Below are 15,464 nucleotides of genomic sequence, written 5' to 3'. Positions count from 1 at the left end.
AAATATTTATCTTTGTCCTTTCATCGATCATGTACCAAATAAGGAGCTGTTCCAACTTGTTCTCCTGCTGTGGCTATAAAACATGAACACAGATCATTCTGAAGCTTTCAAGGTACAGAGCATGTAGGAGTAGGGTTTTTTTTTTTGTTGTTGTTGTTTTTTTTTTTTTTTTTTTTTTGCCAGAACTGCAGATGTTTCTTCATGCCCAGCAATTTCATCAAGTTTGTGAAGGAGAGAAACCTTCAGTCATCTCCATCCCACTAGTTCATTGGAAAAACATATCTTGTATTAAACACTTTAAAGATTCATGAAGCAGCTTTAATTTTGTTTGCATTTCTTCCTGAAGGGTAAAGCTGTCAGAAATCTCTAAATGCATTGCTTAATCCATTTCCAAACTCAGTATATTAAGGTCTGTGAGCAAAACTCATTTTTGGAGTTTAGCAAGTTTGTAGACAGGAATAAAGGGCAGGGGAAATAGAGCAGGGAAGATTTTTCTCTTTTTTTTTGGTTATGCACTGAACTACCTGCATGGCTGCAGTGACAGTCCTTCACGAAAAATAGTGCAACCCAAATGGACTGTAAGAGCAGCCTGATAAATAGAGGACTTCACATATTTCTCTTGGATCAGATACAAATAGAGTAAATACATCTATCAGGGAATGAAGGTTCAGACAGAAGAAAATTTCCTTCCTTTTAGTGCCTCCAAGCTTACAAGGTTGCCATGAGCAGGTTCATGTGCAGCTGAGTACCTTTTGTTTTCTCATGTCCCAGTTTCTGATCTATGACCTTTTTATGTTAGACATGATTTTTTTCCCCAAGTTTCTGATCTGCCAGCCAAAGAGCTTTTCCCGTTTTCTTGCGCCTGCAAGACAGTTCTCACAGTTGGGCTCAGGAGGCTGGCTGGGAAATGTTCATTTAAGGAGCCAGTTCAATGTAAGGGAATGAATGAGTGAAAATCATCTCTAGGATAAAGAAAAATTATTTGAAAGGAAATACCTCTGGGTTGCCAGCCAAGCTCTGCAGTACCAAATACAGAATGAGAACACTCAAAGACCTTTCCCAAGACAACAGCAGGATGCCCTAGGTTTGCTGCTTGGCATGTTGTATGAAAGGTGCCTGCAAGGCTGTTTCACATATCAGGTCTAATCCGTCCTCAGCTGGCCCGTGGAAGTGATTAGCCATGGCATTGTCAGCCTTTGCTGGAATCCCTAGTCCTGCAGACATCCAGCAGTGTGTCCCTGCCCAGGTACCTGTGTGCCCTGGAGACCTGGGCTCCTCTGCTGGTTGTACTCTGTGGGACCTGCTGACAGCTCTGAATGCTGATTTAAAATCACAGGAATATTAAATGTAAGCTGTGCCTGCCCAGCTCAGACCATCTTTAGCTGCCACAGAGGTCAAATGTACACTCAATTCTTCCCAAACTCAGGAGTATTGGATGTTAACGAGGCCAGGTTTCAGCTGTCAATTGCTGAAATTGTTCTTCTTCACAGAGTTCACAGTGTGGTCAGACCTGGTGCAGAGAAGTGGAGACTGTGGTGGGATCCAGCTCCCTTCCCTGGCAGAGTATTGGGAGCTTTAAACACTCAGGCATTGCACGGCATCAGGGCTGAAAAAGGGATGATTTCCAAATTTCTTACTACAGTTCTGTTGGCAGTAAGGCTGAAGGATTGTAAAGGTGTGCCTTGCTAGTGCATTTTGTACTGTTTGATTTCTTCCCATTCTGGTGATTTTCTTGTCAAAAGAAATAATAAAAGTGGCTAGTCTTGTGCTAAGCTGCCCCATCATTAGCTCATAGCATTCTTGCCTGATGATTTCCTCTGTGTCCAGGCTGCTGCTCCAGCCATTTTCTGCAAGGATGCCCTTTGGCTCGTTGGAAGTCAACAGGCTTTTTACAGCCTTTCCTTTTCCCTCGAAATGAACTGTCTCCTGCTGCTGCCTTGCTCCAGGGCCAGTCCAGGGCTGCTGCAAGGAGGACTCTGTCACTCTTTGTGTCCCTTGCTTACAGGCACCACTGGCTGACCCACTGCAGTGCACTTGTCAGCCTCTGGCTGAGGTGACAGCCATGGGTGTGCTTTGGCAGTGTGAGGCTTGCTAATGTCACTGTTTGGCTAGGAGTGTCAAACTCTGGTTAGAGCTTCTTGGAATGAAGGAAGTATTAACTGTAAATTGCTGTGGCTGGTGTCTAATTAGAGAACACTTGGGGAAGAACTCGGGCGACAATCCAGCAAAGCACTTAGGCACCCACTGATTTTTAAGGAAAGACACCTTAACTGGGATTGCTCATGCTCTCAAACATCATCAGAAGTGTTTGGTAGTGGACCAGTAATTTCTCCTGACTACCTCAGCACATCAATCTCATTTTGTGAAGTGACCTAAGGAGTTGGGAGTTCAAGGTTGACTTGAAATCTGCAGGAAATAAACCCTTAAATCACTGCTGTGCTTTGGAAAGTGCTCAGCTGGACAACTGCTTTTGCTGTTCTTCATCCTCACTGCAATAAATAAATTTATGACAGTTTTTAAACTACTGCTAAATTCTGAGGTTCGCTTTTTCCCATCTAGGTGTTTCTGTTGCAGTGGCACTACCAAAAATATTCCAATATATATTGTTTGGAGTGCTCTCTACAAATGCAGTCAAAATGCATTTTTTCAATTATGTCCTAATAGAAAAAAAAAAAAAAAAGGGAAGAACTAACAGACAAAAGGTTGCAGTGAGAAGTGATAGGCATGACTTCATCCAGGTGGAATAAGAAATTCAAACCAGCTTTTTATCTAAAGCAGTCCCTGATGCCCTACAGTGTAAGTAATCACTGAGAACTAAGGCATGGAAAGTCCTGTGAACCAGCAAGGCCACAGAGCCACACTTGGGACAATAATGCATTGATTTAATGTGATAAAGAACAAATAAATAAAAAGTTAGGAGTTTATGGTTTAGATGTGCTGGTTTTAAAGCTAGAATTAAATTTTTCTTTTCTCTGAATGAAAGTGGGAGGATGGCAGAAAAGCACAGGAATTAGTCCCACTTGTAGTTACCCTATCAGTCTGACCAGGAACACGTGGCTGGGTGTCCAGGTGTTTCAGTTCACTTGCCAATAAAACAAACACTTTTTACTCAGCAATGTTCAGCAAAATTCCTAATTCTCTGAGATTTTGTTGTATTTCAGTGGTTCCCTGTCTGTTCCTAGGCAACTTTGGTCCTTCCACACATGCCTCTCTATTTTGGACATTTGTGGTGGTCCCACCTCTACTTTAATTGCTTGTCCTTTCCATAGTATGCACTGCTTTGAGTGTCTGTAATTCCTCTTCCTGTGCCACAACCTCTTGTTTTGTCTCCAGATAATGCCTCATGAAGGCTGACCTAGAACAGAGACTAGACAGAGCTAAAGAATAAACCAGGGATTTATTAAAAGGCCTCCATGGATCCACCTTGGGCAGCACAAGAGCCCAGCCAGGGCTACACCCCAGGTGATCCCAAAATGGTCACAAAATGCACAACCACTCACGGGGTCTCTCACTTTGATAAATTCTGGTCCACTTGCTTTGGAGTTCATTGTCCAATTCCAGCTTTAGCCCATCAAGTCCCACCCTTCTTGTTTTTCTCTCTTCAGTCCAAGTTGTTTATGCTCTTGGGCCTGAGATTTGGATCATTTGTCCTTGGTCCCCAGCTGGAAAAGGAATTGCTTTGTCTCCCTGCTCTGTGAAGAGAGCTCACCATCCCCTAATGTGAAGCTCAGATGTACATACTGAAGCAGTACAGAATCTGAAAAATATAAAAGCTAAAACCTGAGGCATTACAGATGGGTTTCACACTTTCCTTCCCTCCCTCCTTTCCTGCCGGCTCTGAGTGCTGCTGTAGGATCCCACAAGGAGGGATAGTCTGGGGTGGACTCCCTCCTCTGCCTCACCTGCACCAGCAGTGCATCCACTCCCTGGGGACTGGGCTGATTTCCTGAGTTGCAGCTTGGGATGTGTTGATACAAGTGAGACTCCAGAGAAAACTGCTGTCAGGTAAAAGATGTCCCTCATCACAGGAAATCTTGCAAGGTCCATGTTTTTAGCTGATGGCTCTTTCCTGTTACCGCAGTATTTCTGATGCACTTCTTTTATACATCAGTGTGCTCAAGAGGAAAATTGCATTCAAAAAAGAAATTCAAAAACAATGGCTGTGTCAGAACATTCACACCTCCTGAAAACCTCTCTCCTTGTTCCAGGCATATTTTTAGGCTGTGCAAGAATGCTGCTTAGCCAGAAGTTTTACACAGTGGTCCTCTGTGTGGCACAGGCCACCAGCAGGCTGCCAGTAAGTAGCTGTGGTAGCACTGGAATCAATGATGAGTGCTCAGGTCTCTGAGCAAATAGTGCTGGGATCAGGAATTATGAATAATTACACTTTACTAGAATTCATAACTGACTTGCAGAGGTTACTCAGCAGTCAAGGATTTGTCACCTGCCCTATCCCCGTGACTGCTGATAGTGGGGAAAAAAGTGATTGTTATGCCAAAGTAATGAGCATAGAGGTCAGAAAGTTTGATAAGAGCAGAAGTCATTTTCTGTTATATCATTAGCAGTATTTTAGAGAGCAAGTTCAGCAATTGCTATGGTAATTCTGAATGTCTTTTTGACTGTGAGAACAGGTAGGTAGTTTTTAAAGTTAGCCTTTTTGCTAATGGGAGAGAATCCCACTGAAATGAGGCAGTGTGGTGTTACAGAGGGGCATGGGCCAAGGACTTGGGAAGCAGGAGCTCTGCTCTGTGCTGTGTAACTTCTCCAGGCCTCAGTTTTTCTTCTCAAAATGGTCTGTGGTAAAATATATGTATCAGTGAGCAGCACAAAAGGAAATTGTGAATGAGGATGTAGCAGCCTAGCGAGGCGACATCTCAGAGGGAGCAGACCTGTTTGCAGATAATTCAGCAAGTGCAGGCCTGTACAATAACCACCATGTGTTTCTTCTTGCTGCACAAACTGCACAGTCAGGAAGGGTGGCAAGTGCTCTCTCTATGGGCAAATGCAAAATTTGCTTGAGCCGATGCTGGTTTTAAAGCTGTGATGCAGTTGTGAGTTAGCTGCAGAGCTGCTGGTGGTTCCCCATGGAGCACAGCCAGGGTGTGGCATTGTAGGCCTTCTCCAGGTTGTTTTTGAGTAGAAGCATTGATAGTCCTTTGGTTTTCAAGAGATGCTTTTAACCTCACAGGCAATGAGAGGTGCTACAAATCTGTGTGCCTGCACACACCCTGTGTTTTATGCTGGGCTGATGGAGAGGGGGCTGCTCCTAACCAGGCTGATTGTTTTGAGCTTCTACCACGTCTTTCCTTGGGTTTAGAATGATGCCTCATGAAGGCTGACCTAGAACAGAGACTAGACAGAGCTAAAGAATAAACCAGGGATTTATTAAAAGGCCTCCATGGATCCACCTTGGGCAGCACAAGAGCCCAGCCAGGGCTACACCCCAGGTGATCCCAAAATGGTCACAAAATGCACAACCACTCACGGGGTCTCTCACTTTGATAAATTCTGGTCCACTTGCTTTGGAGTTCATTGTCCAATTACAGCTTTAGCCCATCAAGTCCCACCCTTCTTGTTTTTCTCTCTTCAGTCCAAGTTGTTTATGCTCTTGGGCCTGAGATTTGGATCATTTGTCCTTGGTCCCCAGCTGGAAAAGGAATTGCTTTGTCTCCCTGCTCTGTGAAGAGAGCTCACCATCCCCTAATATGAAGCTCAGACCCACACACTAAAGCAGCACAGAATCTGAAAAATATAAAAGCTAAAACCTGAGGCATCAAGAAAGGACAAAGTCTACAAATCCCTACACAGATGGAGAGCAAGGAAAGGAGGATGCTCTTCAGTCTGTTTTGCCTGCAAGTGGCTGCTTGGGTTTTAATCGTGTCTTTCCTCTCTCCAGGTGCAAGCAGATGACGTACCCAGAGGACCTGCCCCAGATCTCTGTGGTGTTTATATTTGTGAATGAGGCTCTCTCTGTCATCTTGCGCTCGGTGCACAGCGTGGTGAACCACACCCCCTCCCACCTGCTCAAGGAGATCATCCTGGTGGATGACAACAGTGACAATGGTGAGCTTCTGCCACTTTGCCTCTAAGCACGGTGCCCCATGTGATTTCTAGGTGTGAAATGTAAATGCATTTGTTGATGAGAGGGTTGGTTGAGCCATTTGCACAAAGCTGTGAGTAAATATTGTATAACAAATAAACATTATGTGGATAAAGCCTGTCGATTTCATTGAAATCTTAACAGAATGGACGGCATTTATGTAGGCAATCTTAATAGGACACTTTTCTCCAAATCCAGAGGAATATCATCATCAATAGAATAAAAGTTAAATTCTGCTGCCAAGGAAGAGCAAGGCTACAGATTCTCCTTAAAGATAGTTGCTACTCTTTTATATGGAAGCACATTGTTTCTTCATTATTTAATCCAAAATCCAAATATTGGTGAGCATATAGGGTGCTATTTTCAGCATGTTTCACAATGCAGTCATGTTGGAAGATTCTCAGGATACAAGGGACTGGTGTTGTTGTGTTTAAGTTTGTACATTACACTTGTAGAACTGATTAATCTTCTAAAATCCTATTTATTTCCAATAAGTCTAAAATTTAGCATTTCCTCCTTAGATCTACAGGTCTATGTTCTTTCAGTTTTACGTTGCTCTTACTCTTTGAGATCCCCAAAGAGAAGGGGGAGCTGAGAGAAGAGAGAACTCAAATGAAAATAAATTCCAAAACCTATAGATTTAAGAAAATGTTTATGCAATTCAGATTTCAATTATGGCAGTGTAACCTGTGGAGTAATTATGTGAGACTGCAAAGTGTTTGAGTCAAGGCAATCCTGAGGAGAATTGAACTCATCATCTCTCAGTGAACTCTTATATGGCTTTTCTCTGCCACTCTTCTAAATAACTGGAGATTTATCCACTCTTTGATTCTAATGATAATGATTCTACTGTCTAATATAGATCAGAAAAATGAGGCTTCTAATGTCCTGGAAGCTTCTACTAGTTTTTCTGATAAATATATTTAGGCAAAAGCCACATTATGAATAAGTTTCAGTGTAAATGAATTACCAAACTACATTGATTTAAAAAAAGTAGAGAGACCATTTTGGTAATTTGCCTGTTTATAAGCCTCTTGAAATGAAGCTGAAAAAGGGTGAATGAGTTCTCCTCCATCTGTGATTGAATGCCTGAAAATGAACAAAAGAGAAGTCTATTTGAGATCTTCAATATCCATTTAGTTAAAAAGGAAAGAAGCCTGGTATTGAAGGATCTTAATTATATTTATGGGAAAACCCTGAAAATTAAGGGAAATTAATTGAGATCTGATTTACATCTTGACCCAAATCCATTGAGGTTATTTTTCTAACTCCTACTGAACAGCATAAATCAGAAAAAATAAATCACCAGATTGACATGTTACACTTTTTTTTGGTCAGAATTGCTCTTCCAGAGGCTGGTTGTACCCTAATGCAAACCATCAGAGGATCAGAATAGTAATTTTTTAAAAATATATAGGCAAACTACCTCTTCAACACTATACTCAAATCCACCAGGCCATATTAAAGCTGGGCAAGTCTCTGGTGTGTGGGGAATTTCTCTGGGCTGAAACCCCTGGAGCTGCTCCATGCCTCTGGGTTTGTATCTGTGAGACTCACCAAGGGTTTGGGAATATTTAAGGATTCCTCTCCCTTTCTGTTGCAGAATAAACCACAACATTGCAGGGCCCTTCTCATTCTAAATGTCTGTGGGTTTTATCTGTGCCCTGCAGTTGAGCTGAAGTTTAACCTGGACCAGTATGTGCATAAGAGGTACCCAGGCCTGGTGAAGATTGTGCGCAACAACAAACGGGAGGGGCTGATCCGAGCCAGGATCCAGGGCTGGAAAGCAGCAACCTCTCCCGTGGTCGGCTTCTTCGATGCCCACGTGGAGTTCAACATTGGCTGGTGAGTGCTGGCTGTGCCCAAAGGGACCGTGGCACTGGGACAGGGCTGAGGGAGGGCTGTGCTCAGCTGCTGGGATCACATCAGCCAGCACTCCTGAGCTGTGTTCCTGATTATTGCAGCGTTGCTGACAGGCTCCTGCAGTGGCTGCACACCCATAGAAAAGCTGCTGTGCCTGGTCTAGTGTGGCTCTGTGGAGAGAGAAGTAATGGGAACCACAATGGGAGTGAAATCCCAAAGCAGTCAGATGGGGAGACACCATTAAGGAGGCTCTGGGCTGGAGGATTTCAAGTACTTCTTTTACCTCCTTGTCATTTTCTATCATTTCTTCTTAGAAACTTGAATGCCAATCTGATTTCCTCATAAATTTCCTTGCATTTACATTTGAGGGAAACATTAAATTATTGCCTGCATTCTTTTAATAAGGCTTGAAATTGGCATGCCTTTCCCCATCCCCTTTTGGTTTAATGGGCCAGAACTGCACTTGGAATAAACCTTTGCAGCACCACTTGGTGGCCAATATTTAGCATTACTGGAAGTTGGGACTCAAGAAGCTGATCTGTACCATCAGCTGCAAAAGGACTTCTGGGACCTTTGGCATGTAAAACATGCATTTTCCAAAGATAGGCTGGTATTTGATAATGATGATGCAGAGTTATGGTGGAAATGATTATGCTCTGCAATTCTGGGAGATATCCTCAAATTAAAACTAAAAATAGCTGTACTTACAACTAGAGAGAAACTTAATTGCAAAGGAGTAGAGTGTTTATTTTTATATGTTCATGAATATCTTTATAAAATGGAAGATGCAATAAAATAAGTCTTGTAGTGAACCTGCTTTATGTTCATCCCATTTTTTTTCCTTAGGACTATGTTAGACTGTAATAGCAGCTGTAGTAATTTTCTAGAAGCTTAAGAGCTGGTTTAATTTATTTATTTGCTTTTAAAGCAAGTAGTTCTTTCAATTTTTTCAAATATTAATTTAGGGTAATATCAGCTATGGGGCAGGATCAGGGACTGGGAAGAGCATCCTCTGGGTGCTGTCCCCAGTGCCTGTCCTGCCCAAGCTGGGGAGGATTTTCTGGGGCTTGAGGAGAATTTTGTTATCATTTTATAAGGACGTTGAGATCTGACTGATGTACTGTACCCAGGGAAGATCAGCAATGGTGTCAGTAAGCAGGAAAGGGCTTTGTGGTTGCTTTGGGGTTTGTTAGGGTTTGTTTTTTTTTTTACTGTACTGCTTTGCATTAATGTCAGAAAGGGTTGAGATCAGCATAGCAAGAACCTGGAATGCTCAGTGAATGAGTGTGTACATCCAAGATAAAAGGATTTGTGTCTTCTGCCCCCTGCCTGGTGCACCCTCCTTCTAGCAGAGCTCTCAGGTCTCAGCTGCTCAGCTGAGCCAGGCTCTGCCTCTGCTGTGGGGCACTCGGTGATCAACGGGGACAGAAACGTGCTCCGGGAGCCTCCTGTGCCCCCTCATTTCAGAGCTGCACCTGTGGGCTCCGAGTGTTCCCTGCTGTGCTTCTCCTCTTGTTCCACTCAACCTTTGTGGCTGCTCAGAGCCATCTCAAACCCTGCTCCACCCACCTCCTCCTAGTTTTAGTTCTGCTCACCTGTGCACATGTGGTTGTCTGTCAACTCCATTTTCATCTCATCTCCTTTGACTGGGGGGAACTGAAGTCCTTCCATCTGGACTAGTCTATTTTTTCCCACCAGGTTAGCACTGCCCCCACTCCACAGCCCTATAAACTCAGGAATCAGGTGGGAGTCTCTTGTTAAAGCTCTGCTGTTCTATTCTCCCACTAAGTTGCACCTTGCATGAATATTTCCCCCCATTTTCAATGCTTATTTATGTATTCAGAGGCCACATGGATTGCTCCCACTAAAAGCTGTCTATGGATTATTTGTGAGGCAATTAAAAAGAAGCCAATTCCTTTACCACAGAAAAGAGCATTTAGCTTTCTGTTTGGTTTGTGTTCCATCTATAAGTCAAGTGCCTGCAGTATACAATTTAGTTTCCCAATCTATGGCTGCTTTACCTGCCTAATCAGTTGGCAGATTAATTCATAAAGAATCAAAGAAGGACTACATCACTTTCTCATGAAATATGCAAGACTGACAACAAAAATAACTTCTTTAAACAATAGTGGCCCATTTACAGGTGGCTTTTTGCCTGATATCATACTATAGCATTTTATGGGCTCTCACAGCATTGCTCTCCAGGGACACTTCTTCTAAACTAAATTACAATCTGGTAGGATATAAAAAAATACTCTGCAACCTGGCAGGTCAAATTAGCTATTGAATTATTTATTTTGCTGTGCTTAATTGCTGCTTTTTGGCTTCTCAGGTGTAGAAATATGTTATCTCAGAGCAGTGATTTTCGACTGACCTGTTCCCCTTAAGGCTTTTGATAGTGTGAGCCAATACAGCTGCTGTGAGAGTGGGAGTGGAGAGGACTGCCTGAAAGGGAGGCCATTGCTATTAATTCTCAAATGGAATTTTAAATCACAATTACAGGGTAATGTATGTGTACATTTCATATCTAAAATTCTACCTCTCCTGTTGGAGTAGAAGCTGGTCTGATTTTAATGGTAACTTGATGTCAATGGGTGTCAGCAACCCAGCAGAACCAAGAGGGAGGAAATCTGCTGTGCTTTCCTCTCTGAGGGTGTAGTTAAGCTTGTTTAGTTCAGTTTTCCTTCAGTCCTCTGAAGATTAGAGCATTCCTGCTCTGACTTTTGGGTTAGGTCCACCCAGCATGCCTGAAGGCAGCCCCTGAGAGCAGACCAGCACATCCTGGATGCTGATTGTGTTGCAGAACATGCTGAGCATTGTATAAACTCCTGTCTTTGAGAGATGGGAAAGAATAATATGACAAGGGGAAGAGACCTTCCCTACATTATGTCTGGGAGCAGGAAAGAGATTACAGAGATAGGGTGTTAATTCTCTGGGTGAGAAAAAGGACACATTGAGTGAAGGAGAGCAGAAATCAGTACCTGAAAGGCAGAAACCACAATATATTAGCAGCCATAAAGAGGGTGCTAGGAGCCATAAAAGAAGACATTATGATAGAGTATTATAGTTGCAGTCTATCTCAGGAATTGCTTTTGCTCCTATCACAGAGGTATTATCAGGGCACTGAATGGAGTTATGCAGTCCTGCAGTAATTAAAATTTTGCCAGACAAAGGGTGAGTTTCAATAAGGAAGCAGTGAAGTAAGAGGATTTAATCAAAAGATTTCAACATACCAGCCAGAAAGAGCCTGACATGAGAAAGAGAACATGAAATACAAGTTGAGTATCTATCAGATTGTGTCACACACATCCCATCTTTATGGATTATCCCTGAAGTTGACAGTGTTTTAAAAATATACAAAACTGGTGTTTTAATAAACTAAGAAGAGCTAAAGATCAAGATCCCCAGGCCTGTGGATGGTACTTTGCAGATGCCACTTTATACTGTAAGGTGTAATACAGTTTGTTGTGGTGGCCATAAGAAAAGGATTCTCAAAAAGGTGTGTAAAGGAGAAAGGAAGTTGATTTCCTCCGAATCTTCTACTGACTTTGGTTATCCCATGTACTCTGTAACAGAGACGTGGTTGTGCTTTCCTGGGACAAAGCCGCAGGGTGTGTGTCCCCCTGAGAGCTCCCTGGGAACATTTTCATGCAATGTACTGGAAGCCAATCTCTACCTGCAGGTAAACTCCCTGTCCTCCCTTTTCAAGCTCAGGTGGCTCTTTGGGGACATGACGAGGTCCAGGTGGCTCTTTCCTTCCAAATGAGAGAAGTGGTGAAGGTGAAATTACCTTTGCAGTCCTTCTCCTGGGCAGTCTCCCTCTCTGGAGTGTTCAAGTACATCACTCATGCTCATGGCTTACGGCAGCATCCCTGGGCTGAGGCTGACCTGGGAAATCCAAATGAAACAGGAAGGACATGCGTTTGTTAAGGGAGTTCTTCCTCAGCCAAAGCCTTAGGATCAATCTGGTTTTAGATAGCAAAAGCAATATAATCTGAGTGGAGCATGCAACAGAAGCCATGTGGGCCTTTGGGATCCATGGGACAGTGCCAGCCTACATGCAGAGGATGTACCAGAAAAGCACCTTCAATATTCATCTACCTCAACAACCTAGAATGTTCACTGAAGCATCCTCGTTGCTTTTCATTGGTGCAGAAAAGAGCCATTGAGGTTTTTGAGCCAAAGAGCTGATCTTTATCTCTCCAGCGGGCGTTGGTGCTGCGTTCCCTCTGTTCCAGCTGGGGACTGTGGGTCTGAAACTTCCCTGGGCACATGGGAATGCTGATAGAGATGTCAGGCAGGACAGATGGGGAAGTTCTCTTAGAGACCGAGGAAGGGAGAATGAAATTTATTCCTTTTTTACTTCTCTGAACACTTATTTACAGGAAAGGCATTCCACATTAAATATTCTGCAGATGGCCTCAGTGAAGAATTATGTATGTCAGTAGATCTGCTTGTCTGCATCTGATAAATGTATATTGTCAGTGAAATGTGAGGTAGCGTGTAAAATCATGCAAAATAAGCTTTCAGTTTATACAGCTTTCTTTTTCCTTACATTTCTCTGTTAAGTTTATACTTCATGGTACCTGACAGTGATAGAGCCAGAGTAAAATACAGTGTTAAACCCACTGAGCCATAAAATCTAGCAGATGAGACCATGTTGTCTTTCATTGATGTCTTATAAGGACTCTTCCCTAACTGCTTGCAAGAAGAGGAAATTCTGATTTGTGAAAGGAGGACAAAGAAGGTTGGATTTTTTTAATGTTAGTTCTTCATTTTTTATTGGAGTAAAAAGTAGCATAGTGATGGTGGAGAAGAAAAATAAAAAAGAGGCATGTTTATCTCAAAAGAGCCCAGAGATTAGGGTATTTGGATACCCACCTGGGATAGGGCAGAATTGGAGAGACATTTCCCAGTGCAATTCCTGCAGTCATTTAGGAAAGGATTTACTTTTGAACAAATTTAGAAAAAGTGACATTTGGGCTGCAGGGAGGAATTTATTGACAAATGCCTCGTACAGCCATTCTAACTAAGAACTGGAAGGTAAGGTCTGCTCCTGAGGTGCTGCATGTTAGCAAAGCATCCCTGAAGCGGTGAAGGCCATTGAAGTGGCAGAGTTGGGCAGCAGAGGATCTGGCCTGCGGCATGCATGTGGATTCCCTTGGATTGTGTGCATTTATTCTGATGTTGTGCCTTTTTAAAAGTCTGCTTGAAGTCAGCAGGTGTTATTACATATTTAAAAAGGTGAATTATATAATCATGTGCGCTGAGGAGCTCATTACTAACTTCCTTTTATCTGTTTTTTATCTGGAAGAAGCTGTTCTTTTTAGCATTGTGACAAATCAGGCTTTCCCTTTGGCATGAATTCTCCAGCAATCTGATAAGGATGTAAGACAACACAGAGTTTTTGTTTGCTGTGGTTTCCCATGGGGTTTGAGCTGCTCTGAATCAAGCCAGTGTTAAATACAGAATGCATATATGTTCAGAGATAGACTTACAATAGGATTAGAGAGGCCTGTGTGATCACAGTTATGGCCCCTGCCTTTGCTCTCAATCTTCTTACAGGCTTATTCTGTACTCTGGCTTAAATTCTGCCTTCCAACTCTTTTCCTACCTCCAGTGTTTATCTTGGGAGCATTTATTTTTTGAATCCCACAGAACCAGCATTGCTGGAACTCCCAATAAAGTCATCATGGGTGCTCAACACCTTGGAAAATCCGCTGTTAATGAAGAGATCTTTCCACTGGTAGGCAAAAGCATTGAATGCATGTTCTGTTAAGTGATGTGCTCAACAGACTTGGACAAATCAAACTGAATAAAATTGAAGTGAAAATACCCTTTAGCTTAGTGGAGTCTACAAGAGAACTAAATTTATTGTCCTTTCTCTTCTGGTTTTATCCGTTCACCAACAATCTATTCAGAGAGAGAGGAGGACACTGACAAATACATTGTTTTAGAGAGGATGGAAGGGAGAGGATCTTCATATGTCACTCAAATTCCAGTCCAAATTGTCGGCTTGATTTTTATTAAGTGGAAAAAAACCTGCTTGGATGATGCAAAGCACAACCTTTAAAGCAGAATCTTTTGATTATATTTAGTGAACTGAAGTCCATCATGTCTATGAATATGCCTGGGAGAACTTTCCCCCTTGCTCCAGTAAATAACTTGTTAACAATGCATGCTGCTCTTTGCCCATAAAGTACCTTGAATCAGATGCAAACTAGGAACCTAATATTTTTGCACCTATGAAAAATGGAGATGGATCCCAAAATCCACATCTGGCTTATGCACCTAATCAGGCAGGGCTGAATGCTGCCTCTCTGCCAGCAGTGGCCATGTGGAAAAGCAATCCTCCAAGCACGTATTGCAGCTCATCAGCTCAGTGTTTTGGACATCCTTGGACTTCAGCAACCTTTTCCCCTCTTATCCTTTCAGTCCTGTGAGCTGCCAGAAGCACCTGACTTCTGCAGATGGACAGCAGAAAAAACAAGGCAAAGTGGGAAAAAAATTGAAAGAATGCTGGCGTCTATAAAAAGGAGTGGTAAATCTACACAATAAAGTAGCAGTTTGGAATTAGGAAAAAATTTAGAAATTACTTGGAACGATTTAATCATAATTCTTTTTAAAATATGAAGCAATTACATAAAGCCAGAGTGACCAGGAAGGTTGACAAGGGATTTGATGAATGTGCAGCTCAGCTCAGCCTTACAGAGCAACTCTGAGGCTGGGCTTTTCTAGCCATGAATAGCAATGAAACCCTCTCATATTCCATGGATTACTCAAGACAAGCAATGAAAACATACTGCATTTCCCAGTCCTGTTCAAAATCACAGTCCTTCTTTATTGGCCATTACCTGGGGATCTTGGCAGGCAGACAAACAGCCCACCAGCAGTGTTGGCAGTGAGAGGGCACTGGCAGGATCTGGGATTTGAGTGTTCCTGCAGATCTCACAGAGATGAGCTTGGGCTGAGCCTCTGAATACCCCATTGCTCTCTCTGCTGTCTTTTATAGGGCAGGACAGGCTATGAAATCTCTCAGGTATGCAATGTTTAATTAAAAGGCTCTCCATTCTGCGTTTTTGCTAACAGAACAGCTCTGTCCTGGATTTTCTCTTTCCATCTGTGACTCAGAGCCTACTTTCTTACTTGTGGGTGTGAAAATATTTTGGAAATTAGGTAGCTGTGCAGTCTGTCCAGATACTGAATATTTCCTGTTCCTAACACATGTGATTTCCACACATCTGGGTACCAAGAGAGCTAGGAAATCACCTCCATGGGTGAAATGGGAGGTTTAGAAGATGAAGTTCCAGCAGTTGCTTTCATACCAATTGACTCCATAACCTTGGCACGGCACTTGACTTCATCTGTAACTTGATGATAGAGAAATCAGCTCTTGTTGAAGCATTAATATCTTAAATATTTACATTTCTTGAGTGCAGGGGATTTAAACAGAACATCTACCACAAGGACAGATGCCTCAGATTTCATGAAAGTTCAGAAT

General features: G+C 42.6%; 1 protein-coding gene across 2 annotated transcripts in view; it reads left to right on the top strand.

Moving 5' to 3' along the window:
* Nucleotides 1–15,464, top strand: part of GALNT9 (polypeptide N-acetylgalactosaminyltransferase 9) — a 131,074-nt gene that overhangs the window by 40,209 nt on the left and 75,401 nt on the right. For both annotated transcript variants that reach the window (XM_068208745.1, XM_068208746.1), the window contains 2 exons: nt 5,897–6,063; nt 7,771–7,945. In XM_068208745.1, coding sequence (XP_068064846.1) covers nt 5,897–6,063; nt 7,771–7,945 — 342 coding nt within the window. The remainder of the gene's footprint in view (nt 1–5,896; nt 6,064–7,770; nt 7,946–15,464) is intronic.

Source organism: Anomalospiza imberbis, chromosome 18 (genome assembly GCF_031753505.1).
Source record: "Anomalospiza imberbis isolate Cuckoo-Finch-1a 21T00152 chromosome 18, ASM3175350v1, whole genome shotgun sequence".
In the NCBI taxonomy this organism is placed as follows: Eukaryota; Metazoa; Chordata; class Aves; order Passeriformes; family Viduidae; genus Anomalospiza; species Anomalospiza imberbis.
The sequence above is the reverse complement of the archived record's forward strand: the minus strand, read 5'-3'. Positions and strand labels throughout refer to the sequence as shown.